This window comes from Sapajus apella, unplaced genomic scaffold (assembly GCF_009761245.1).
Source record: "Sapajus apella isolate SASKATOON/1434 unplaced genomic scaffold, GSC_monkey_1.0 scaffold163, whole genome shotgun sequence".
Lineage (NCBI taxonomy): Eukaryota > Metazoa > Chordata > Mammalia > Primates > Cebidae > Sapajus > Sapajus apella.
This window is the reverse complement of record NW_022437103.1, coordinates 274,654-301,784: the sequence shown is the minus strand read 5'-3', so window position 1 is coordinate 301,784 and position 27,131 is coordinate 274,654. Positions and strand designations below refer to the sequence as shown.

General features: G+C 35.9%; 1 protein-coding gene across 12 annotated transcripts in view; it reads right to left on the bottom strand.

The window, feature by feature from the left end:
* The window catches only part of CCSER2 (coiled-coil serine rich protein 2), a 178,617-nt gene that overhangs the window by 30,665 nt on the left and 120,821 nt on the right, over positions 1-27,131 (bottom strand). For all 12 annotated transcript variants that reach the window (XM_032266929.1, XM_032266932.1, XM_032266933.1 and 9 more), the window contains 3 exons: positions 22,710-22,793; positions 16,844-16,930; positions 3,724-3,813 (listed from right to left, as the gene is read on the bottom strand). In XM_032266929.1, coding sequence (XP_032122820.1) covers positions 3,724-3,813; positions 16,844-16,930; positions 22,710-22,793 — 261 coding nt within the window. The remainder of the gene's footprint in view (positions 1-3,723; positions 3,814-16,843; positions 16,931-22,709; positions 22,794-27,131) is intronic.

The window sequence follows — 27,131 nt, the reverse complement described above, 5'->3', positions numbered from 1 at the left end:
ATAATGCAAGGGTTGGGGGGAGTTTATAACACTATATTATTGCTTTCCCAAGCATAAGATAGCTCCCTTACTCCAATAAGAAGTGCTTCACACTGGTCCTCAATGCTGAAAACACTGTTCTTAAAATCTTATACTTAAAAACATCCTGTATTATGCCTACAACATAGCTTAGGCAGCTCCCTATAGCAGTAGAAATCTTTGTCTTGCCCTAAATGAATAGACCTACCAGGTGACTGACTACTATTCCCTTGCTGGGTTCAATCTCACAAATAATATCCAAACCAAATCCAAACAGTTTTGATCTTTATCCCTATAGCTCTAACACCAAAAGCATCTGTAGCATGCCAAATTTACTACAGGCATAAAAACACTCCTAAAATTCTGAGGATCAATATATATAAAATTAATACACAAAAACAGAGTTTGAATGTATGCAGAAAATAGCATGATAAAATGGTTTCTAGGCCAGAAGGAATAAAGAATTTGTAAGGTAAGAAAACATCACACAACAGGAATGGTCATAACAGAAATAGTTGGGAGTGGCCTCCTAGTACCACCTGAAATGATGGTGTGGGGCACAAAGGGTAACCCTCCGGTCCTTGTATTTCCTCTTTTGTGGTGGGAAATAGCAGGGGCTTTTTTTTTTTTTTTTAAATATATAATCTAATGACATCAAACACTTGAATCATACAATCTAACATCATGGCCACCATGCCATTTTCTGATTATACTTAGCTGGTGGTAGTAGAAGGCTGTATAAATCTTTCAGAAAAAAACTATAGTAATGTATTTCAAAAACCTTACAAAGGGTCATCCATTAAATAAATTAATTCCTTAACTTGATTAAAGGTAATGCATTTCTTCACTTTGATTTAGCAAAAAACACACCAAATAATAATAGCAACCACCATTACCACTACCTATGTACGTTAAAATGGCACATATACAACATAATTACATTTAAATAGATATGACAGATGGCACATACATATACACACACATCACCAACAAAGGCTGGAAGACCACATATGAAATGTTAACACTGACTGTCAGTGGCTTGTATGATTTAAGTACTTTAAATTTTTCTTCAGTTGTTTTGCTTCTCTATTTTCTATATTTGCAATAGAATGAATATATCATTATCTCTCAATAAAAATAGACAGGGAAGGAAAAATCCAATTTAGAGTACTTCTCTTTTAAGCATATATTTTTTGGTCTTATGTTATTCATAGGGTATCCTTAGTATTCTATTTTTTAATTCTTTTAATGACAGGTATTGAATTTTATTATGCTTTCTATTGAGAAAATTACTTATGTAATTTAATATGTCAAAAGATTTTTTCATACTCACTTTAGAGTGAACCTAACTTGGTTATAGAGAATTTTTCTTTTACAATCTTACTGAAACTATGCCTTTTTAATCAAAAATACTTTTTTTTCCCCAGTAATTTTAAATACAAATATGTGGTTAGGCATGGTGGATCAAGTCTGTAATCCCAGCATTTGGGGAGGATGAGGCAACATGATCACTTGAGCCCGGGAGTGTGAGACAACTGTCTCTACAAAAATTAGCCACTATGGTGGTGCACACCTATGTTCCCAGCTACTTGGGAGGCTGAGGCAGGAGGATCACTTGAGCCCAGGAGAACATGGCTGCAATGAACCATAATTACACCTAGCCTGGATGACAGAAAAAACCTTGTCTCAAAATAAATTAATTAATTAAATAATTTTTAAAATACAAGTATATTTCTGTGGATTATCACAGTGGACTGCCAAGTCTTCTAACATGCAGTGCAAACCTGGGCACCTGTGTTTTTTCTCTCAGGGAAGTAAGTCCTTATTATGATCTTTCACTAAGATTAAGACTCTGTCCTCCCTTCCCAGAGCTATGGCCCTTTTCTCTTCTCTATTCCTTCTAGCCCCGTCACCTCCTGCAACCATTCAAAAGAAAAGTAACTAAAATAAGACTGCTGTTATACAAGTTGTGTAAACATTTGCACAAGGCACTTCTTAGTCTTAGTTTCTTCACATGCAGAAAAAGAGTGAGCTTACTATTATTTAAGCATATTGGAGGTTTATAAAGCATCTTGAGGGATGGAACTGTACCTTCTTTATATTTACACATCCAAATTAATATGGTGCCTGGCATGAAGTAGGAACATAGATATCTGCTGAATGAGTAAGTGAGTATCTGCTTTTCATCCTTTCTCCTGTTCTATTATTGTGTTTCCTCCTCTTATTTCCTGTTGATTCTCTACCTCAGAGATATTATTTGCAGCCATGAAGTGATACCAAAGTCCCGTTGGACAAATCTATGAATTAAATTTCAGCTAGGCTCAATACATTCAAATTTTTGCTCTGCTGCTCTTGGCAGCAAACCACTCTCCTTCCAAGGCTCTTTAATGTGCTTTTGGGGAAAAGAACCTAAGACTTCTATTAAACAACTGTCCGCAAACAGATGAGTTTCCACAACCTTTTACATTAAAAAATATTACATCATCTTTGTTGGTGTCTTTTGCTTTTCACGGTTCCAACACAATCTTCACTTTCTTCACCAAGCTCCTTGATTTTTTCAACCAGACTTTCTCACAGCCTTTGAATCTTATAGACTTATACAGTACTTTAACTATATCAATGCATTGCCAGTTTCTTTAAGAAGTACTTATAAACAGAGGATTCCTTATTTGTCTGTGTATTCCTTCCCTAATTCCCCACCTCCAGTTTGAAAGCCAAATATCTGGGATGAGAAAGAATCACCAAACTTTTGTTGACTAAATTAATTCCTATCATCATATCTTATAGAGCACACAAAAAACTACTTGCTAGATGAAAAGAAACAAAACTCTTCTACAAACTTTAAAGGCTTACTGCTAAACTTTATAAACTAATTTGCTGATTACATTAGACGTTATATTTCCCTTTTCTTTTGTGTTACTAGAATTCCACTGCTAAATATAAGGCAAAAGAAGTGGCAAGGCTGACTTGCTAGGCAATCTCTTAACAAAACAAGAAATGTCTATTACCTGGCCCCAAACAATAGGAGAATGATGACTAATGTCCATATGATAATTCTCTGGTCACACACATCCTGAACTGAGTTCTGAAGAACTCAGATTAAATGACAGAGTATTCTTAGCACTAAACATGTTTTGAGATACAAGATTTTTGAAAAACAAGCGTGGAACATATATTTACTTTCTATTTAAAAGAAACCATTCCCTAATTCTGCCTAAAACATAACTTTTATTTGTCTATATCTCTGTGCCTTTATATTTCCTAATACTCTCGACATTTGAGTAATTATAATAAACGTATTTGAAAAGTTTTAACAAAAAAGGAATATGCTACATCATATATTTTCAAAGTGTCATATGCTGCTAAAGTGGAATGACTGCATACTGGGCTGTTGTTTCCTTTAAGAAATGTGGAACTACTCTCTTATAAATACATGCAATAAGAGGAGAGTAGACACGCAAATAAAACAGACTACAGTGTGCAGAATGGAAAAGCTATTAAATGCACATTCACTTATATAAGACACACAAGAGAAGCTTTAGGAAAGCACATAAACACCTAAGAGACAAGCAAAAATAAATTACCTACAAAAAAATTAACAGCCATGACAGATTTAAAATTATGAGAGATTACTGTAAAAAGAGTGAAATAAAACATCAAAATAGCAAATGACAGGAGAGGAGGCTAAGAGCACATGTTACTTACAGGAATTCGTCTCCAAGGTGTTTGGGTATATTTATCAGCATAAGTGCATTTTTCCTCTTTACATTTTTGGTGGCAGTTATATTGAGTTGCCTAAACAAAAATACAAATTTTTACATTGGTTTAATTCTGCATATACATACCAATGAGGTAATTAGGGCTCTTTTAGTGGGCATATAATCAAATCAACAAAAAAGTCACACATGGCAAAATAGTTCTGACTACGTTTTTGAAGAAAAAAATGTTACCAACAGCAAACATTAAGGTCTATTCAGTAGCCTCTCATTCAGGGATTGGGTTTGAGAGTCAGCCTATAAGGTTAGAATTTTGAATAATCTAAATTACCCTTGGCAATCTCTTACTTTGTCCATAAAAAATGCAATATATGATTTTATGTATATCAATATATAGAGCTAAGTATATGGATGTAGAATATATAGGGATATTCAGTACATAAAGAATACAACTGCAAAGTTTACAGTATTTCCCTAAACTGTCATGGTACTACAGTCACTAAAGCTCAGTTTCTTAAATAAATGCATTTTTTAATGGGACTCTTCTAGACAATGAATACCACCAGTCCACTTGTCAGGATGTCTGTTCTCACATGCAGTGTGATGAAGCCTCCTTCATGATGTATTGACTTTACTAGACTAAAATATTTTAAAGAGTGTCAGCCCTTTGACAAGATCCATCTGACCATTTCTGTTCACAAATGAATTCTCCACACATGATTCCATTCAAAGCACATTCATTTACATAACACAAAATAACTTTCTCAAATAATAATCAATTTCAAAAAAGATTATGAAACACACTGATAAAGAGAATTCCCCTTAGTGCAAAGCTAGAAAATAACCACATTATTTGTTAAACAACCTCAATGGAGGTAGATATACTTTCTCATAGGGAACTAAAAAATTCTTGATTATTACATCAGGTTAAAATGGTAAATTTCTGCTTTCATAATATTTATCCATATTTGAAATTTTTATTAATTGCATCAGATCATTCCAATTTCTTTATACGAAATAAAATCTAAAAACAAAAATGTCTAGCATAGAGACATATTTCCCATTCCTAAGAAATGAGACTGTCACTGAAACAAAATTCAATATAGGCTGGGTGCAGTGGCTCACACCTGTACTCCCAGTACTTTGGGAGGCTCAGGTTGGCTGGTCAACATGGCAAAACCGTGTCTCTACAAAAAACACAAACAGAAACGGCTAGGCATGGTAGCACATGCCTGTAGTCCCAGCTACCTGGAAGGTTGAATGGGAGGATCACCTGAGCTCGGAAGGTTGAGGCCACAGTGTGCTGAGACTACACCACTGTACTCCAGCCTGGGTGACAGAGGGAGACTCTTAACTCCAAAAAAAAAAAATCCCCAAAATGCAATATATAATCAAGTCAACTTAGAGTCTCTTGGAATTCACTGTAATAGGATAAACTTTTAACATATATGAGGGGTATACAAGGAACAGAAAAGATAATTTGAAAACACTATCATAATAAAAGTACTTTACTTATTCCATACTACTGCAATTCCAGAAATTCAGGTGCGCCTTACGATGGGGTTACATCTGAATAAACTCATAATATTTTTGAAAATGCACTTTTGACTTACAATTATTTTCAACGTATGATAGGTTTATCATGATATAAGTCCTCTTAAGTTGACAAGCTTACTGGATGAGTATCACTTTTGCACCATCATATAATAAAAAAAGTCCTAAGTAGGAGACTGTAATTTATTTTCTGTGGTCTATATGCTAACATATGAAAAATAATATTTGGCAAATACATGAATTTTCCAAAATCTGGAAGGTCTAGTTTCTAGTGACATGTCAATATATATAAAATGACTACCCGAATCATTTTCTCACCATCTGCCTTCTTTATTACTAACAAACCGTACAGATGCACAGCTTCTATTTGGTCCCATACTTGGGAAAATGCGTCCTAATCTCTTACCCCAGGGACATAGATCTTAATTAGTCTCAACCAATGTGATTAATTCCATTCCTCTATGCTTAGGAAGGGACAAGTAACTCAAATCTAGCCAATAAAACAGGAAAGTCTAGGGTATTTCTGAGAAAGGGTTCATTAATTTTAAAAACAGACACTGGAGATAACAGACTCTTAACCTATCCTTGGGTATTATCATGTGAGAATGTGACACACACAGCAACAGACATTTTGTGACATGAATGGACAGCCAAGAAGATTTCAAAAAAGCTGATCTGGAACTTAATCAGTAGCCAAATGACCAACAAGCAACCACAGAAGTCAATGGCACCTATATAATTTCTTGTTGAGTTTACAACTGTTCTTTAAAAAAACAAAAAAACTTTTAGTTAGGGACTTTTACTTGGAACCTAAAACATTATAAGATATGCACAGATTTACACTGCGCGATTTAATGCCTATATGAGTTACTATTCATCATGTACCCATGGACCAGGCATTAGGTAGTTTACATATGTAGCTCTATCACAACATAGTTATCATAACCCTGTATGGTCAGTACTATTTTATTTTTTTTTTGAGATGGAGTCTTGCTATATTGCCTAGGCTGGAGTGCAGCGACAAGCAATCTTGGTTCACTACAACCTCAGCCTTCTCCCAGGTTCAAGTGATTCTCCTGTCTCAGTTTCCCAAGTAGCTGAAACTACACGTGTGTGCTCTCACGCCCAGCTAATTTTTGTATTTTTAGTAAAGATAGGGTTTCACCCTGTTGGCTGGGCTGGTCTCAATCTCCTGACCAGAGGTGATCTGCCTGCCTTGGCCTCCCAATGTACTGAAATTACAGGTGTGAGCCACCGTGCCCAGCCCAGTACAACTTTTATTATCCTCATTTACAGATGAGGCCTAGGAGAGATTGTAGGGCTCCCTTAAGAGAGAACATGGCTCTTAAGTTTCAAAGTCAGGATCTGAACCCAGGTCTGTCTCGGTTTTTCAAGTATACTATACTGCTGGCCCACTTAACCTGAGTCCTACTGTCTATGTGTCTTCATAAAGGAAACTCTACATTAGCAATTTCCCAAGATTATTCTGAAGATTCCATAAGAAATGTATCTGAACTATTATTTAACTATTATATTGTGGTAAAGATAAATGGGCATTCTTAGCATTTTTGAATAAGATTTGAATAGTTAAACCTCTATGACTTTCAGTTAATTCTCAGAGCACTGTAATCTGATTTTATATATGCATATTTTGGATTCAAGATTTTATACTGTCAATGTATTTTTATGAAAGTTTGCATCCAAACCTAGGTTGGAGTTGAATGTATATTTTTTAAAAAGATAAAAAAGGATAGAAGGCTAGAACTGAATGGGAACTTGGAAACCACCCAGAAAAACTCCGCATTTTGGATAAAGCACTATAGAGGGGTGATAGAACTGACAGTGCCATTCAGCTAATGAATACTAGAGACAAGTCCTTTAATTTCTAGTCTATAATTCTTCTGATTTTTTCTATTTTAAGAAGTATAGCTTAGAGATGTAAAAAAAAAATAAATTTAAATTAGGTGATTTTAATTTGATAATGTGGAAAATGCTGTTACTTATCCTTGTTTTCAAATGGCTTGCATCTGTTAAAACTCCCTTAGTTTGAACAAGTCACTTTCTTGAGGTCTATAACTAAACTTTATGCTATTAAAATCTTTGAATGATTTCTATTTTCTACTATAAAAAGGATGCTTGGCTACCTGTAACTGAGGCATTCACTTTACAGACATCACTGCTTGCAATGAGCAGCAGTGAATCTTCTCCAATTCTCTAAATTTATGTTGAGAAAAACCACACTAACGTTAGTCTTTACACTAACTGTAAAGAAAATTTCACAAAGTTCTCCTGGCACAAAAAAACAGCTCCTCCACAATTTGTAAACATACTAATGAGATTGTGATGTGTTTACAGAGGAAATTTCTAGCTGAATGAACCACAGCCTCCCAAGCAATTCATAGAAAAACTATGCACAGCACCTAGAAAAACAAGTGACAGGCTTTTTTTATGACCAATATGATTTCTAGGTTTAATATATTGAGTACAGAGAATTTCAAGGTAAATACTGATAAAGATAAATGCTTTCACTTTTCTGTCTTTAGAAGCCTCTTCAAAATTTCTTAAATCTTTCTAAAAAGTATTTTCAAAGTGAGATATTGTTTAGGAAAACTGGCACAGTCTCTTCAACAGATCAATTAAAAAAAAAAAAAAAAAAAAAGAATGGTTCTAAATTAAAAGAGACTTATTATATCCAGGTGTGCATAGTCCTAGATTGAATTCCAGCTTAGGCAAATCAAAAGTACAGGATGTTTTTGGAACAATTAAGAAAATCTTAGTATTAGAAGATGTTAAGAAATTACTACTAATTGCATAAACATGATAATATAATTTGAGCTATGAAGACACCTGTTCTTACTTTTTTTAAAGATACATTCTGAGGTTAAAAGAACACTTCATAAAAACTTTGCGGCATAAAAAGATTCATCTTTCATTATTTATCCTATGTCCATATAAAGTAAATAAAAGTAACCTTTTTCACAAATCTTTTTTTTTATGCTTTAAGTTCTGGGGTACATGTGCAGAATGTGCATGTTTGCTACATAGGTATACATGTGCCACGGTGGTTTGCGGAATCCATCATCCTGTCACCTACACTAGGTATTTCTCCTAATGCCATCCCTCCCCTAGCCCCCACCCCACCCATCCCCTGACAGGGCCCACTGTGTGATGTTCCCCTCCCTGTGTCCATGTGTTCTCGTTTTTCAACACCCACTTATGAGTGAAAACGTGGTGTTTGGTCTTCTGTTCTTGTGTCAGTTTGCTGAATGATGGTTTCCAGCTTTATCTATGTCACTGCAAAAGACAAGAACTCATCCTTTTTTATAGCTGCATAGTGTTCCATGGTATATATGTGTCACATTTTCTTTATCCAGTCATTCACTGATGGGCATTTGGGTTGGTTCTAAGTCTTTGTTATTGTGAACAGTGCCACAATAAACATACGTGTGTGCATGTGTCTTTATAACAATGATTTATAATCCTTTGGGTATATACCCAGTAACGGGATTGCTGGGTCAAATGGTATTTCTAGTTGTAGATCCTTGAGAAATTGCCACACCATCTTCCACAATGGGTGAACTAATCTACACTCCCACCAACAGTGTAAAAGCATTCCTACTTCTCCACATCCTCTCTAGCATCTTTTGTCTCCTGATTTTTTAATGATCACCATTCTAACTGGCGTGAGATGGTATCTCATTGTGGTTTTGATTTGCATTTCTCTAATAACCAGTGACGATGAGCTTTTTTTCATATATTTGTTGGCTATATAAATGTTTTCTTTTGATAAGTGTCTCTTCATATTCTTTGCTCACTTTTTGATGGGGTTATTTCTTGTAAATTTGTTTAAGTTCTTTGTAGATTCTGGATAGTAGCACTTTGTCAGATGGGTAGATTGCAAAAAATTTTTTCCTATTCTGCTGGCTGCCAGTTCACTTTGCTATGCAGAAGCCCTTTGGTTTAATTAGAAATCATTTGTATATTCTGGCTTTTGTCACCATTGCTTTTGGTGTTTTAGTCATTAAGTCCTTGCCCATGCCTATGTCCTGAATGGTACTGCCTAGGCTTTCTTCTAGGGTTTTTATGGTGTTAGGTGATATGTTTAAATCTTTAATCCATCTGGAGTTAATTTTTTGTATAAGGTGTGAGGAAGGGATCCACTTTTCACTTTCTACATCTGGTTAGCCAGTTTTCCCAACACTATTTATTAAATAGGGAATCCCTTCCCCATTGCTTGTTTTTGTCAGGTTTGTCAAAGATGGTTGTAGATGTGTGGCATTACTCCTGAGGCCTCTGTTCTGTTCCATGGGTCTATATCTCTGTTTTGGTACCAGTACCATGTTGTTTTGATTACTGTAACCCTGTAGTATAGTTTGAAGTACTGCGATGCCGCCATTTTTTTTTTTTTTTTTTTTTTTTGCTTAGGACTGTCTTGGCTACACAGACAGTTTTTTGGTTCCATATGGAATTTAAGGTGTTTTTTTCCAATTCTGTGAAGAAAGTCAATGGTAGCTTGATGGGGATAGGATTGAATCTATAAATTACTTGGGGCAGTATGGCCATTTTCATGATATTGACTCTTCCCAGCCATAAGCATAGAATGCTTTTCATCTGTTTGTATCCTCTCTTATTTCCTTGAGCAGTGGTTTGTAGTTCTCCCTGAAGAGGTTTTTCACATCCCTTATTAGCTGTATTCCTAAGTATTTTATTCTCTTTGTAGCAATTGTGAATGGGAGTTCACTCATGATTTGGCTCCCTGTTTGTCTGTTATTGGTGTATATTAAAATGCTTGTGATTTTTGCACACTGATTTTGTATCCTGAGACTTTGCTGATGTTGCTTATCAGCTTAAGGAGATTTTGGGCTGAGAAGATGTGGTTTTCTAAATATACAATCATGTCATCTGCAAATAGAAACAATTTGACCACCTCTTTTCCTAACTGAATACCTTTTATTTCTTTTTCTTGTCTGATGGCCCTGGCCAGAACTTCCAATACTATGTTGAATAGGAGTGGTGACAGAGGGCATCCTTGTCTTGTGCCAGTTTTCAAAGGGAATGCTTCTAGTTTTTGGTCATTCAGTATGATATTGGCTGTGGGTCTGTCATAAACAGCTTTTATACTATTTTGAGATACGTTCCATCGATACCTGATTTATCGAGAGTTTTTAGCAAAAAGGGTAGTTGAATTTTGTCAAAGGCCTTCTCTGCATCTATTGAGATAATCTTGTCATTTTTGTCTTTGGTTCTGTTTATGTGATGGATTACATTTAAAGATTTGCATATGCTGAACCAGCTCTGCATCCCAGGGATGAAGCTAACTTGATCGTGATTGATAAGCTTTCTGATGTGCGGTTGGATTCAGTTTACCAGTCTTTTATTGAGAATTTTCCCATCAATGTTCATTATATATACTGACCTGACATTGTCTTTTGTTGTTGTGTTTCTGCCAGATTTTGGTATCAGGATGATGTTGGTCACACAACATGAGTTAGGAAGTATTCCTTCTTTTTGTATTATTTGGAATAGTTCCACAAGGAATGGTACCAGCTCCTCTTTGCACCTCTGGTAGAATTTGGCTGAGAACCCATCTGGTCCTGGAGTTCTTCTGGCTGGTAGGCTATTAATTGCTGCCACAATTTCAGACCTGGTTATTGGTCTGTTCAGGAATTCAACTTCTTCCTGGTTTAGTTATGGGAAGGTGTAAGTGTCCAGGAATTTATCCAGTTTTTCTAGATTTAATGGTTTATTTGCATAGAGGTGTTTATAGTATTCTCTGATGGTAGTTTGTATTTCTGTGGGATTGGTGGTGATATCTCCTTTATCATTTTTTATTGCATCTATTTGATTCTTCTCTCTTTTCATCTTTATTACTCTGGCTAGAAGTCTATATATTTTGTTGATCTTTTAAAAAAATCCAGCTCCTGGATTCACTGTTTTTTGACAGGGTTTTTTGTGTCTCTATCTCCTTCAGTTCTGCTCTGATCTTAGTTATTTATTGTCTTCCGCTAGCTTTTGAACTTTTTTGATCTTGTTCCTCTAGCTCTTTTCACTTTTGACAATAGGGTGTTGATTTTAAATCTTTCCTCGCTTCTCATGTGGGCATTTAGTGCTATAAATTTCCTTCTAGACACTGCTTTAAAAGTGTCCCAGAGATTCTGGTATGTTGTGTCTTTGTTCTCATTCGTTTCAAAGAACATCTTTATTTCTGCCTTCATTTCATTATTTATCCAGTAGTTATTCAGGAGCCGGTTGTTTAGTTTCCATATAGTTGTGCAGTTTTGAGTGAGTTTCTTAATACTGAGTTCTAATCTGATTGCACTGTGGTCTGACAGACTGTGTTATGATTTCCACTCTTTTGCATTTGCTGAGGAATGTTACTTCCAATTACGTGGTCAATTTTAGAATAAGTGTGATGTACTGAGAAGAATGCATATTCTGCAGATTTGGGGTGGAGAGTTCTGTAGATGTCTACTAGGTCCACTTGGTCCAGATCTGAGTTCAAGTTCTGAATATCTTTGTTCATTTTCTGTCTCATTGATCTAATACTGAGAGTGGGGTGTTAAAGTCTCCCACTATTATTGGGTGGGAGTCTAAGACTCTTTGTAGGTCATTAAGAACTTGCTTTATGTATCTGTGTGCTCCTGTGTTGGGAGCACACATATTTAGGATAGTCAGCTCTTCTTGTTTCATTGATCCCTTTACCATTATGTAATGCCCTTCTTTGTCTCTTTTGATCTTTGTTGGATTCACATCTGTTTAAGATTGCAACCTCTGCTTTTTTTTTTTTTTTCCTCCCCATCTGCTTGGTAAATCTTCCTCCATCCCTTTATTTTGAGCCTTTATGTGTCTCTGCACGTAAGATGGGTCTCCTCAATACAGCACACCGATGGGTCTTGATTCTATAACCAATTTGCCAGTCTGTGTCTTTTGATTGGGGCATTTAGACCATTTACATTTAAGATTAATATTGTTATGTGTGAATGTGATCCACCATTTTGATGCTAGCTGGTTGTTTTGCCTGTTAGTTGATGCAGTTTCTTCATAGTGTCAGTGGTCTTTACAATTTGGTATGTTTTTGCAGTGGCTGGTACTGGTTGTTCTTTTCGATGTTTAGTGCTTCTTTCAGGAGCTCTTGTAATGCAGGCCTGGTGGTGACAAAATCTCTCAGCATTTGATTGCATGTAAATTATTTTATTTCTCCTTTGCTTATGAAGCTTAGTTTGACTGGATATGAAACTCTGGGTTAAAAATTCTTTTAAGGTTGTTGAATACTGGCCCCCACTACTGGCTTGTAGGGTTTCTTCAAGAGATCCTCTGTGTCTGATGGGCTTCCCTTTGTGGGTAATCCAATGTTTCTCTCTGGCTGCCCTTAGCATTTTCTCCTTCATTTCAACCCTGGTGAATCCAATGATTATATGTCTCAGGGTTGCTCTTCTTGAGGAATATCTTTGTGGTATTCTCTGCATTTCCTGAATTTGAATGTTGGCCTGCCTTGTTAGGATGGGGAAGTTCTGAAGAGTGTTTTCCAACTTGGCTTCATTCTCTCTGTCACATTCAGGTACACCTATCAAACACAGATTAGGTCTTTTCACATAATCCCATACTTCTTGGAGGCTTTGTTCTTTTCACACTTTTTTCTGTAATCTTGCCTTCTCACTTTATCTCATTGAGTTGATATTCAATTTCTGATATCCCTTCTTCTGCTAGATCGATTCAGCTACTGAAACTTGTGTATGCTTCACGAAGTTCTCGTGCTGTGTTTTTCAGCTCCATCAAATTGTTTATGTTCTTCTCTACACTGATTATTCTAGTCTGTATTTCATCTAACCTTTTCCCAAGGTTCTTAGCTTCCTTGCATCAAGTTAGAACATGCTCCTTTAGCTTGGAGGTTTGTTATTACCCACCTTCTGAAGCCTGCTTCTATCAATTCGTCAAACTCATTTTCCATTCAGTTTTGTTCCCTTGCAGAGGAGTTGGGATCCCTTGGAAGAGAAGAGGTGTTCTGATTTTTGGAGTTTTCAGTCTTTTTGTGCTAGTTTCTTCCCATCTTCGTGAATTTACCTACCTTTGGTCTTTGAAGTTGGTGATCTTTGGATGGGGTCTCTGAGCAGATGTCCTTTCTGTTATCTTGAAACTACTGCTGTTTGTTAGTCTTCCTGCTAGTAGTCAGGTCCCTCTGCTGCAGGTCTGCTGCAGTTTGCTGAAGGTCCACTTCAGACGCTGCTTGCCTGGGAATCACCAGTGGGGGCTGCAGAACAGCAAAGTTTGCTGCCTGTTCCTTCCTCTGGTGGCATTGTCCAAGAAGGGTACCTGCCAGATGCCTGCCAGAGCTCTCCTGTATGAAGCGTCTGTTAGTCCCTGCTGGGAGGTGTCTCTCAGTCAGGGGATCAGGGAGCCACTTGCGGAGGCAGTCTGCCCCTTATCAGAGCCTGAGCACTGTGCTGGGAGATCCGTTGCTCCCTTCAGAGCTGCTGGGCAGGGACATTTAAGTCTGCTGAAGCTGTACCCACAACCACTCCTTTTCCCAGGTGCTCTGTCCCAGGAAGGTGGGGGCTTTATTTATAAGTCCCTGACATGCTGCTGCCATTTTTCAGAGATGCCTGCCCAGCGAGGAGAAAACCTAGTGACACAGTCTGCCTTCAGTGGCCTTGTTGAGCTGCAGTGGGCTCTGCCCAGTCACTGTGTAAACTTTCCTGCAACTTTGTTTTACACAGGTGTGGCTAAAACCACCTACCTGAGCCTCAGATATGGCAGATGCCCCTCCCCCCACAGAGCTGAACATCCCAGGTCAAGTTCAGACTGCTGTGCTGGCTACAAGAATTTCAGCCAGCAGATCTTAGCTTGCTAGTCTTCATGGGGTGGGATTCACGGAACCAGATCACTTGGCTCCCTGGCTTCACCCTCCTTTTTCAGGGGAATAAGTGGTTCTGTCTTGCTGGTGTTCCAGGTGCCACTGGGGTATAAAAAGAAAAAAAACTGCTGCAGCTAGCTCTGTGTCTTCCCAAATGACTGCCCAGTTTTGTGTTGGAAACCTGGGGCATTGGTGTTATAGGCACCAGAGGGAATCTTCTGGTCTGTGGTTTGTGAAGACCATGGGAAAATCACATCATCTGAGCCAGAGTGCCAGAGTGCTGGGAAAAGTCCCTAATGGTTTCCCTTGGCTAGGAGAGGGAGTTCTCCAGTCCCTTGTGCTTCCCAGGTGAGAGATGTCCCACCCTGCTTTAGCTTGCCCTCTTTGGGTTACACCCACTGTCTAACCAGCCCCAGTGAGATGAACCAGTTACCTTAGTTGGAAATGCAGAGATTACCAGCCTTCTGCATCACTCCTGCTGAGAACTGTGCACTGGTGCTGTTCCTATTTGGCTATCTTGCCAGAAATCCCAAATCTTTGTCTTAAATTTAGTTTTCTAATTTTAACATGTCAATCCTGGTATTTTTGATGAGAATAATTTTATTCTGTCTCCCCTAATCTTTTATTTTATTTTGTTTTTAGAGACAGAGTCTTACTCTGTCGCCCAGGCTGAAGTGCAGTGCCATGATCTTGGCTCACTGCAACCTTCACCTCTTGGGTTTAAGTGATTCTCCTGCTTCAGCTTCCCAAGTAGCTGGGGACTACAGGCACACACCACCACACTCAGCTAATTTTTTTGTATTTTTAGTAAAAAAGGGGGTTTCATGATGTTGGCCAGGCTGGTCTCAAACTCCTGACCTTCAAGCAATCCACCCACCTAGGCCTCCCAAAGTGCTGGTATTACAGGCGTGAACTACCACACCCAGCCTCCCCCAACCTTTTATGTTCAGCCTTATTGTGCCACTTTCCTTTAGCTAATTTTTTTTATACAAAGGAAGTTACTGGATTTTGCTTTAGATCCTCAAGAAAAGTCTCTCCAAGACATAAGACCATTTGCAATTACTATTATATTTGTTATATTTGGTTTAATTTCTATTACTTTAGTTTTGCTGTTTTTAAGTTTTCCTTATTTTTCTACTTTGTCTTTTCTTTAACTTTTATCTTTTGCAAAATACATTATTCCAACCTACTAATAGTTACTTTAAAGCACTTAATAAACATTATAATTTATGTAAGTTATTTTTAAAAATTAAGAATAATGTAGAATATTCATTTGTAGAAGATAAAAATTTCAGTACTTCTAACTTTCTTCAGCATATTCCTTATCGTCTTCCCCAAACTTATTTAATCTGAATATTTTCCAAAATAGCAATTTAAAATTTTAAAATTGAAAATAATCTTTAATTTCAGAAAAATTAAAGATTTAAAAATGCACACAAATCCTAACATTAGCATGATAGTAATTTACACTAGGTAAAATCGGCAGTAAGTTTTCTTCAACTAGTGACTCAGAAGTTTATACCACTGTTTCCATGTCACCTCATTCATTTTAATCTTTATCTCCTTATTCTTGAGTTATTTTTCAATTTACCTCTCAAATATCTGAAATGCATTAACTGGGTAGCATATATGTCAAGACATTAAAGATCAGAATTTACCCTTGAATATAAACAAACACTTGTGTGGATATAAAATATGAAGTTTATAAATTATTGTCTGAATTGTACAAGGCATAATATCCTGTGCTCTAATATATTTTTATAAAAATCAAAGCTTATAAAATTTCCTTTGTCTTTTTTCTTCTCCCTCAAAGTTGGTTGGGTTCTTGTCTTTTGCTGTGAACACAAATGTTAGGTCTTATTATTTTCCTTTTTAATTTTGTATGTGACAGGACCTCAAATTACAATATCATGCCATTTTTATTCAGATTCATAAATTTTCTTTGTACACTTAATATCTGATCTGTCTGCTCTATTTATTCATGAGATGGATCTCTGTGAGCTGACCCCAGTGGCTCATTATATTACAGCCCTTATATTTTCAGTGAGATTAATATTTCACATTGCCAAATTCCTCTGTTAGACCAAAATGTGCTTTTAACTCACAACAAAGATTTCCTTTTGACTGTTGTGGTTTTTAGGCCATTATTTTCTTTTTATCATGGCCTGTTATACAAACTAAATTATAATTAAATTCAAGACAACATACAATTGTTTTCATATGATACTAATATTTGAAATTGCACAATTATTAGATTATAAAAATTTAAACAGGACTCTGGGGGAATCATTCAGTATCATCCATAGGAAAGAAAGATTTTCTTGGAATACCCTTCAATCTGATAGTTATGCAGCTACCTAAATCTGAACACCTAGTCTAATTCTGCTCACACAGAGAGAAAATGTCCTGTTCTCAATTCACTAGTATTTGTTTTTTTAAATATATCTGAAGAAAATGTATTTACCCTTCTATCAACAAAATGAATATAAATTGGTGAATTTTAAATTCCCAAAACTGAGAGCACTGAATCAATGAAAATTTTCCAAACCAAATACTTAATACTTATATTAAAAATTAAATCATATACTTTTATTACAGTGCATATATAATCTAAAAATAATATAAAAGTACAACTATGAGAGCCAAAAAAAAAGCTAAACTCTAATTCTGGCTCCTACTTTACACATTATACTACAATACTTACAAGCTGAAGTTCTAATAGTTGGATCCTTTCATCTTTTTTCTTTATTTCCTCTTTAAGTTGTTTTATTTCATTTAATAAATCTTCATTCTGAAATATTAAAAACTTTTAGATGAGTTATTAAAAATACCATAATGAGATGCATGAAATCAATGATGAAGACCCAGCAATGAATGATTTGGTCATTAAGGGGGGAAATCCTCTATTAAAAAAAAATATCTAAGATTTCACCCAGTAATGAAGTCTGACATGTTGACAATAAGCAATAGTAGCAGCAACAGTTAGCATTCATTGAGCACTCACTAGATGTCAGAAACTAAACACTTTCAAGTATTTAAGCATTTGATTCTACCCACACTCCTGAGGTAGGTGCTGTTATCCCTTTTTTACATATTAGAAAACTGGGACATAGGCCAGAGAGTTAAAAAAAATCCACATACAAAAGAGCAACTTCAGCTGTCTGTGAAAGAAGACAAAGGGCACAAGAAGCAGAAGGAATAGAATTTAAGGCGCAGAGGCATTTCATGGCTGGTTTAGAAATCAGCAAAAAAGATAAATGTGCCTGAAAGGTAACGAAGACTCTTTGTCCATGAGCCACTTTTTGAGGAATACCTCCTTAATCAATGAGAGAACATCTTGTCAATTGGATCTATAAGAAATACCTAATACAATTAAATGGAAACCTACTGTCAAGCAGGAATCCAGTTACATTTCCAAACTGTTAATCATTCCCCTATAGTCAGTTCATGTTGTTTGTGTATCATTATTCAGTTATCCAAAAGAGAAAGTAGTATAAGCAAGGAAATTCAAATATATATGTGAATAATGTATCTTTCCTGAGAGAAAAACAAGTAAGCAAATAACTAGAATGTGTTGGAACTAAGCAAAGAACCTCATCTTCTTTAGATACATTGGGAACAACAACATATATTCTCTTTAACAAAGAGATCAGAAATAGACATTTTACAAAGGCTTGAACATATCACATAAGCATCCCAAACAACGTGGAAGATTTTTAAAATATGTACACTATAACTGAAAAAGACTTTATTACATACAAACAAATGATCTCCAGTTGCATTTTAAGTTTACAAATTATAAAAATTCACAAATCAAAATGAAAAAAGATGGACTGCAAATCAAGAAAGATACATTTATAAGGATACATTTATAAGAACATATTTCTAAGTTGTGTAGCAAATACAGCTATTCAAAAGAAATGATATATATTTAATTATATAACATTTTAAGGCATCTAAACAATTACCATTAGTTAAAAGCTATTGAAAATCCATGCAAATATGACAGAAGATTTATATCTCAAGTATTTTAAAGAGCCTGTCTAAACATTTAAAATCATTTTTTAAGGCCTCAACAGACAAGTAGCCAGTTCTCACAAATATACACATAACTGGTAAATGTTGTATTTAACTTGTTGAAGAAAGTATTGTTTTACAAAAACTAAGTTAGCGGTGAAATACCAAATGTGATTAACGAGATTGCAGGAAAAAACAGCACTTCATCAGATATAGCAGTTAACTTTTCTGGACAAACATACAGCTGTGTGTTTAACAGCCATCAAAATACCTGCACACTGATTCAGTTATCCTACTCCTAGGAATCTATGTGAAAGAAATGATCTTAAATAAGAGAAAACCTACAACAAGGTGTTATCTGAAAGTTAACAAGTTTACGACTGTCCTATAAGAGAACAACTGAAATAAAATGTAGCAACTTGATGGAACACTACCTAGCCATCATTCACGCAGTCATCAGTAGGTTCTGCAGTGTTACACAGGAAACTGACCAGAAAATGAAATCGACAATGTGCTAAGAACATTAATAGCCACCATGTATACAGCACTCGCTATATGGCAGGCACTCCTCTAAGGATTTTTTCCCCCACTGAAACCATATCATTGTTTTAATTTTATTTTAAATTGACAGATAACACTGTACATATTCATGGTTTATATAGTGATATTTTGATACATATATATAGTGATCAGACAAGGGCAATTAGCACATCCATCATCTCAAACATCTATCATCTCTTTACATTGGGAACACGATTTTATACATAAAGATAGGCAAAGAAGTGACATCACACATCAGGAATGAGTGACTACAGTGGAGTTCCAAAGGATGAGCACAAGATTCAAAAGATAGAGGAGTGTGGTAGGCTTGGAATTTTAGTTAAAGGTTTCTAAGTGTCATACAATAATACAAAGGTAAAGGCAAGCACAGCACATCTGGAGAATAAGCAGTGACCCTGTTGTACAAAGGCTCTAGTGAACGGTGAGGAACAATTTGGCTAATAAACTAGGCAAGGGCCAGATCACAAAGAGCAATGACTATCACACATGGCCTTAGCTAGGGAGTGATAGATTTGTACATGAGATGGGTCTGACAGATGTTTAGAGGACAAATTTTAACAACAGCAACAAAACTAGGCTAGGCACTTATAAAGTATTGTAATAATCCAGGTAAGAGTAGGCGCCTGACCCAAAAGAGTGATAATATAGATGAAAAAAAAGAGAAGAAACCAAAATTTGGAGATTTTTTGGCAATTTCCTGCATGTGAGAAAAGAATACAGGAACATTCAAGGGTGACACTGTATTTCTAGCTTAAGTGACATGGTAAGCTGTGCCAATAAAAGAAACGGCAAATAAAGGAGAAAAATAAATAAGAGGAATATGTGTATGAGTTTTAAATATATTGTTAGATAGGTGGTGGCAGGGTAGAGGGGTGCATGGTGGAGCCAGAAGAGACCTTGAGGCTTCTTCAGTTCAGTATGTCAGAGCACTGTATGTTGGGGTATTGGTTTCTGAGCTCAACAATTATCAAATTTTTCATTAAATAAAATGTTTAAGACATCACACACAAAAATACACACACACACACACACACACACACACACACACACACACACGGAGGGGGGTGAGAAAGAGAGAGTATGTGTTAGAAGTACTTCTGGGTGGAACATACAGAACAAGTGTGTCCAGTGGGCAACTGGATTACCAAGCATGAAAGAGAGGTTCAAAGAGGACTGGACTAAAGATATAAATCTAACATTTAAAGAAGAGGAGAAACCTACAGAAAAAAATGGTGAAAGGTATGAGGGATTCCAGAGAGAAGTGACACAAAAGCCAGGGGAGAAAGCTTCTTTTTTTTCTTTTTTGAGATGGAGTCTTGCTCTGTTGCCCAGGCTGGAGTACAGTGGTGCAATCTTGGCTCACTGCAACCTCTGCCTCCCTGGTTCAAGTGTTTCTCCTGCCTCAGCCTACTCAGTAGCTGGGACTATGGGCATGTACCACCATGCCCAGCTAACTTTTGTATTTTTAGTAAAGACTAGGTTTCACCGTGTTAGCCAGGATGGTCTCTATCTCCTGACCTCATGATCTGCCTGCCTCAGCCTCCCAAAGTGCTGGGATTACAGGCGTAAGCCACCATAACCCGCCGGGAGAAAGCTTTTAAAACAAAGGTCATGTCAAACATCTGTAGCACTGAAACAGTAACTATTTTCATTGTTCCAACTTTTCACACTAACTGGAAAGGAGTTTAAAGGGAGTCAAGGAAAATTTATTTGATTTAGTAAAATTAAGTGATATACAAATTTATAAACAAATAATGACAAGAAAGTAGAGGAAGCACACTCAAGACAGATGAGAGAGGAGGAAGAGATGCAGTTAGGTCCTTAAGCAGCAGCAGCAGCAGACGAGTTAAGAACACAGAAAAAGAACTGATCTTCCACAGCACAGTGGACACTTTTCCCCTATAACTGAAACAAAGAAGGAAGGAAGCAGAAAATATTTAATGGATGAACATAAGGCTACCTGCAGAGGTTGAGAAGCATAGCTGAGCATGGACATTGAGAGGGCTGTTTGGAATTGCTCATTAAAGGAATGGAAGAGGGAGCTGTCCAGAGATAAATGAAAGGATAGATTAGAGGCATGGTAGGTCCAATGGAGACTTTAGATAGAAAAATTTAATGGCACAAGACACAGTATTTGTGACATTTGAAACTACACTGCTAAAGCATTTTGGATGAAAGGTGACATAGTTGGGGATTTGCTGATTAAAATGAAAGACAGACCAGAATACTGAAGAAAAGAGACAGTATAACCTATTGCATATCAGCTTAAATAAGAAAGACGGACTAAGAATAATCTTCCTGGAAGGAAACGGAGCAGCAACAAGAAAAAAATATTGTGTAACAATATGTCTATCATATAACATTAAATATTTAGATGAACTAGAAAGTAACACTGAAAAAAAAGTAGATACCAGTTGCGTAACAATGTTGAAATTAATTTTTTTTCTTTAAAAAATAATTCTTTGGCCAGGCATGGTGGCTCATGCCTGTAATCCCAGCATTTTGGGAGGCCCAGGTGGGTGGATTACCTGAGGACAGAAGTTAGAGACCAGCCTGGACCAACATGATGAAACCCCATCTCTACCAAAAATACAAAAAATTAGCTGGGCAAGGTGGCATACACCTGCAATCCCAGCTACTTGGGAGGCTGAGGTAGGAGAATCGCTTGAACCTGGGAGGCAGAGGATGCAGTAAGTTGAGATCATGCCACTGCACTCCAGCCTGAGTGACAGAGTAAGACTCCATCTTAAAAAAAAAAAAATTTTTTTCACAAAAAGAAATTCAGAAAAAAGGTCAACTTTGCTTTTAAAATGTCACTTTTTTTTTTTTTAACCAGGAGGTCATCAGAGATCACCTAAGTCAATGGTTCTCAACTGAGTGTTGTGAAAGAGATGGCCTGCTCTGAACTTGCTGATTTAGAGTATTATACTGAGAGCAGAATGAAAGCTCAGGGTTGGGAAATAATTTGGGAAAAGACAGGTAGTCAACAAGTTGAAAAGCCAAGATGAGAGAATAAGATTTACTACTATACTATACTCTTTTGATTCTGATTTCTTTATATACAGTCTTGTTCCCAATAGATCATTCTGCATCCTATGAGAAAATAATGCTTTTGTAACCCACTAATTCTAGGCCTGGCCACATGAATTGTTTTGAAAGTGATATGTGCCACATCCAAGCAAAATTCACATGTGATCCTATCAAAGTTCTTTTCCCACTGATATAATAATAACATATCCCACAACAGGGGCTGATTCTTTAGTATGGATCGCAGAAGGAAGAAGACACATGAAGCAGAGTCTCAGCTGATTTACAGCCAATATGTAAGTGAGACATAAATTTCATTATTATAAGCCACCATTGCTTTGAGGTTGCTACTGCTAATGACTAGCAAACACTAATTAGTGTACCCTTAAAACAGGATGGAAAAGTTAACAATAACTGACTTGGAAATATTAAATAAATCAGTATCTGTGTGTGCTTAAGAAATAAATATGTGCTTAAACAGTTGCAAAATAAAAGAGCTTTCTTCAACTAAAACTAGGCATAATGATAATGAGAATGATAAACACTTTCACAAAATACGTCTGTATTCTATAACAATATTTTTAAATATGAAAAAAGGTAACAATCTCATTTTCATTATATTTCTTCAATTTTGGGATTTACATATGAGAAGTATCTATAACCATTTGAACTTTTATTGGTACTCATAGTTTTAAAACTCAATTATTTATAATTATAAGCGACATATTTTCTTTTTACATCCTGTAACAGTAGTAATACAGGGAGAAATCATTATCCAACTGATAAATTCAAATGAAAGCACCACAGAGATATTATTTCAACCTAATAAAGTAGCAAAAGTTAAGAACAAACCTGATGCTCTAGGTATTAACACATTTATTATTAAATGTTTTCATTGTTATTGTATCATTATCTTAGTATTAAAAAAGAATTCTGAAAAACCCAGCATGACTACATAGTCATACCTTATATGCTTGATCACCATCTTCTGGTTCCGGACTGGATGGCAATGATAGTTGAATATCATGCAATGAACCACTTCCATCATGCTGTCAGAAAGAAGAGAAGAAAAACACTAGATTAATACAATAATTATGGACATTCAGTTCAACCTGCATTTACCAAGACCTAATGCTAGCATGCTGAAGAACAAACAGGAGATAAAATTTTAGAAATCTTTTTTTCGCCTATATGCACTGGTAGAAGGAAATGTGAAAGAGGAAAAAAGGGAGCTATGACAAGAATAATCTGTGGAAATAAATAACAGATACTATATAAGAGGTTGATGTTGGAAGGAAGTCTTGATGTGTATGTGATGGAGTATATGTTGTTTGCTGAGAGGAGATGGCAAGGAACACTGAGCCACTCCCAGGCAGGAAACTGCTAGAATAAGCAAGCATTATTATGCACTAATTAAACTAGCTCTCAAAACACAGGATATTTGACTTTGTCCCCATTGCTGACTCACAAAGAGTGTTTTTTTAGCTTATTTCTATCTTAGTAGTGAATAGGTACTATTTGCCTCTTTAATCTATCTTTATTTTATGAAGAAACACTGAACACCTGCTTATTAAAAATAATCCCTTGTTCACAAAGAATAAATACATGGGTCAGAGTCTGCTCTGGGCTGTCAGCTGGGAAACGCTGCAGACCCCTGACAGTCCCACTTTGATTCCACTTTTGAATTCTATCTTTGTTTCTTTTTCTCATTTCCTTCAGCGCCACCTGGGTTGGGGTCTCTATGACTAAGCTGGTCTTGGCAGGTTGAAATAGAGAACCATTAAACATATGAAAAATTTCCTAAAGAATTTTAAGACTGTTTCACCTAAGAAATATGTAAAACAAAAGTCAACTGAATCTGCTTTGGTTTAGATATGTTTTGAGTAAAACAGAGCCATAAACAATAATATTAAATAACTCAATAAGGCTTGGCAAAAAAATAACTGAATTAAAAATACTACTTACATGAGGCTATATATTGCATAAGTCCATTTATATAAAATCTGAAAAAAGGCAGAATTAATCTACTAGAAAGGCAGAATTAATCCTCTAGAAATCAGAAGAATGATGGTAGCCTAAAGGGAAGGGGGGTTACTGACTAAGAAGGAACACTAGGGAACCTGGTAGGAAGCTGGAGATGTTCTATGTCCTGACTGTATGGCAGTTAAACATACATATGAAAAGCTCAAGCTGTACATTTAAAAAGGGTACACCTTAAACACTTTACTGGATGCATATCATGCCTCAAAAAAAAAAGTTGAAATCAAGATTTTTGTTCTAAAACATTATAAAGAAAATATGATGACAATATTAAGTTCCACCCCTTGCTGAATTGGTTTAGTAATAAGAAACATGCTCAATGGTTCAGAAAGACAGCCTCAAGAAAAATGAAGCCATGGAGAATGTAACAGGATGATGTGCTACCTTGATCAGGACTAAGCCCCTGACCAAGGCAGCACAACTGAGGTTCAATACCTTATTTGTTCAGATGGTTCCTGGCTGCCTCAATATACCGAGTGACTGAACCAGCAACCTTCAAGGAATACAGCATTGAAAGCTTCCTCAGATATATCTTTTCTGGTTCTCCCAGACCATGAATAATGTCTATAGTAGGGGAGGTGAGCATGTAGGTTATTTTCTTAATTTATTGTACTGTATACTCACTGACACAGAATCTCTAGGGATGGGGCCCAGAATTTTGAAATGTATATTTACACTTCCTAAATACATTATATTTAGGAAAGTTCAACAGGTACTGCTGATTGACAGTTAAGAGTAAGTGTTTGCCAAATTTCCAGTATAAATAAATTACTTTTCTACTGGTGATGTCATACGGACATTAAGACTTTGAGCTAAGAACATAGGCAACCTTCTAATGAATAGCAATATTCTCAGAACACATTTTTAAAAATTAAGAAATGAAAGTAAAGTTAGTTTTACAGGACTTAGTAAAAAGTTCATCTGTGTTACTAACGCCTAGACATGTAAACACATGACCAGTCCTACCTTCAAGTATATTTGAAAAGAGAAAGACTGTAAGATGTAAATTATTTCCAAATATCTAAATATCTTCTTGCCAACTGCAATGCAGGAACCCCAAGGAATGTGAGACAACACAAGCACATACTGCTTTGCATTAGACGCCGGTGCACTTGTGGGAAATGTAAAGCAGAATAGAAAAAATAAAACAACAGCATTTAGGATAGAGGAAAAAAGAGAAGTCCAGCAAAACAAAAAACACCAGGGAGGTCACAAAATACCAGGAACTTAGTAAAGTAACTCCATAAAGCTGTCTGTGAATTCATCAGTTCATCCTTGAGCAGCAGTTGATTGGACTTCATCCTAAACAGCATAGCAAAGACTTTGAAAAATAAACTAAGATCACTTCTCAGGTCCCAGGCTAGCCTCTGCAAGGTGTATACTCAGAACAGATCTGGAAAGCATGGCAAAAGTTTTGAAAATAGAGCTGGCATTAAAACCACTATTCAAAGACAACTAGCTGGAACTTGTAGCCTAAACTCAACCAGATTGTTTGCCTGTTCAAAAATAAGATAAAAATAATGATTTAAAGAAGATCAAGAATCTCACTATAAAATGTTCAAATACTGAATACATAATCCAAAATTACTCAACAGCTAAACAAAGGAGAAAATGTCAACTCATAAAGAAAAAGACGATCAGAAAACATCAACAACAAAATGACACAGAAGTTAGAACCGGAAGAGATTTTAACAGAGCTGCTGTTAAAATTCTCCAAAAGTAACAGTGAACTCTTGAACTACAAAGAGAAAATCTCAGCAAAAACAAAAAAACCAACAGAATACAAAAAAAGTAGAAACAAATGAAAATTTTAGAACTTAAAAAGTCAAAAGCCAAAATTTTAAAATGCACTACAGATGCACTAAATACTAGCATTTCAGATTACACAATAAACTTGAAGCATGATCAACAAAATTCCAATCTAAATGATGAAGAAAAAAAAAAAAACTGGTCAAAAAAAAAAAAAAAAAGATTAGTTAAAAAAAAATTGACAGAGCCTGGTCAGGAACCTTTGGGGACAATAACAAAAGAGCTAACATTCCTGTCACTGAAGTCAGGACAATAACAAAAGAGCTAACATTCCTGTCACTGAAGTCACAGAAGGATAGGTATGGGCAGAAAAAATATTTCAAGAAATAATGGATAAACACATCCCAAATTTGGTGAACGGCACAAACACAGATTTGAGAGGCCCAATTTAAAAGAACTAAAAATATACCAAAACATGCTTTCTGACTATAAAAGAATTTAACTAGAAATCAATAACAGAAAGATAATCTTCACATACGTGAAAAGGAACAACCTTCTGCATCATCCTTGGATCAAAGAAGTCGTCTCGAGAAAAACAAGAAAACATTGTGAATTGAAGGAAAATAACAGACACCAAATAACCAAAATTTGTGGAATGCATCTAAAGCAGAGTAATAAGAAAAAATTATGGAATGAAATACTTTTATTAAAACAAAGGTGGCAACTCAATAGCTAGAGCAAAATAAACAGAGAGAGCAAGGAGAAACAAGATAATGAAACTGAAAATAAAAAAAAACACACACACACAAACCAATAAAACAATACTTTCTTTGAAAATCGCTAGACATCCAGCAAAACTGCCAAAATGCAAAAAAGCACAAATCAAAACACTATCAAGAATGAAAACAGAAATATCATTACAGACATCTCAAATGCTAAGAGTAAATAAGGCAACAATATGAATGACTCTACACATACAAATTTGACAACTTATATGAAGCAACAAAATTCCTCAAAAACAACAAACTCTTAAAACTCACCCAAGATGAAGCAGATAGCCTGTGTAAAAACATGGCTATTAATGAAAATGAATTCATGGTTTAAAGCCTCCCTCTAAAAAAAAAAAAATTTGAGGCTGGATGTTTTACTGGCAAATTACTCCAAAATTTAAGAGAATAACATCAATTCTATACAACCACTTAGAGAAAAATCAAATTAAATTAAAAAATAAAATCAATTAATGAGGCCATTAGTTGTACTTCCTTGATACTAAAACAGATAGTATAAGACGACTACAGATCAATATCCTTCATGTATAAGGATGCAAAAGTCCTTTAAAAAAATCTCACACCTGAAATCCCAGCACTTTGGGAGGCTGAGACAGGTGGATCACTTGAAGTCAGGAGTTTGAGACCAGCCTGGCCATCATGGTGAAACCCCATTTCTACTAAAAATATACACACAAAAAAAACAAAAACCAAAAAACGAAAACAATTAGCCGGGTGTGGTGGTATATGCCTGTAGTATCAACTAATTGGGAGGCCGAGGTTACAGTGAGCCAAGGTTGTACCACTGCACTCCAGCCTGGGCAACAGAGT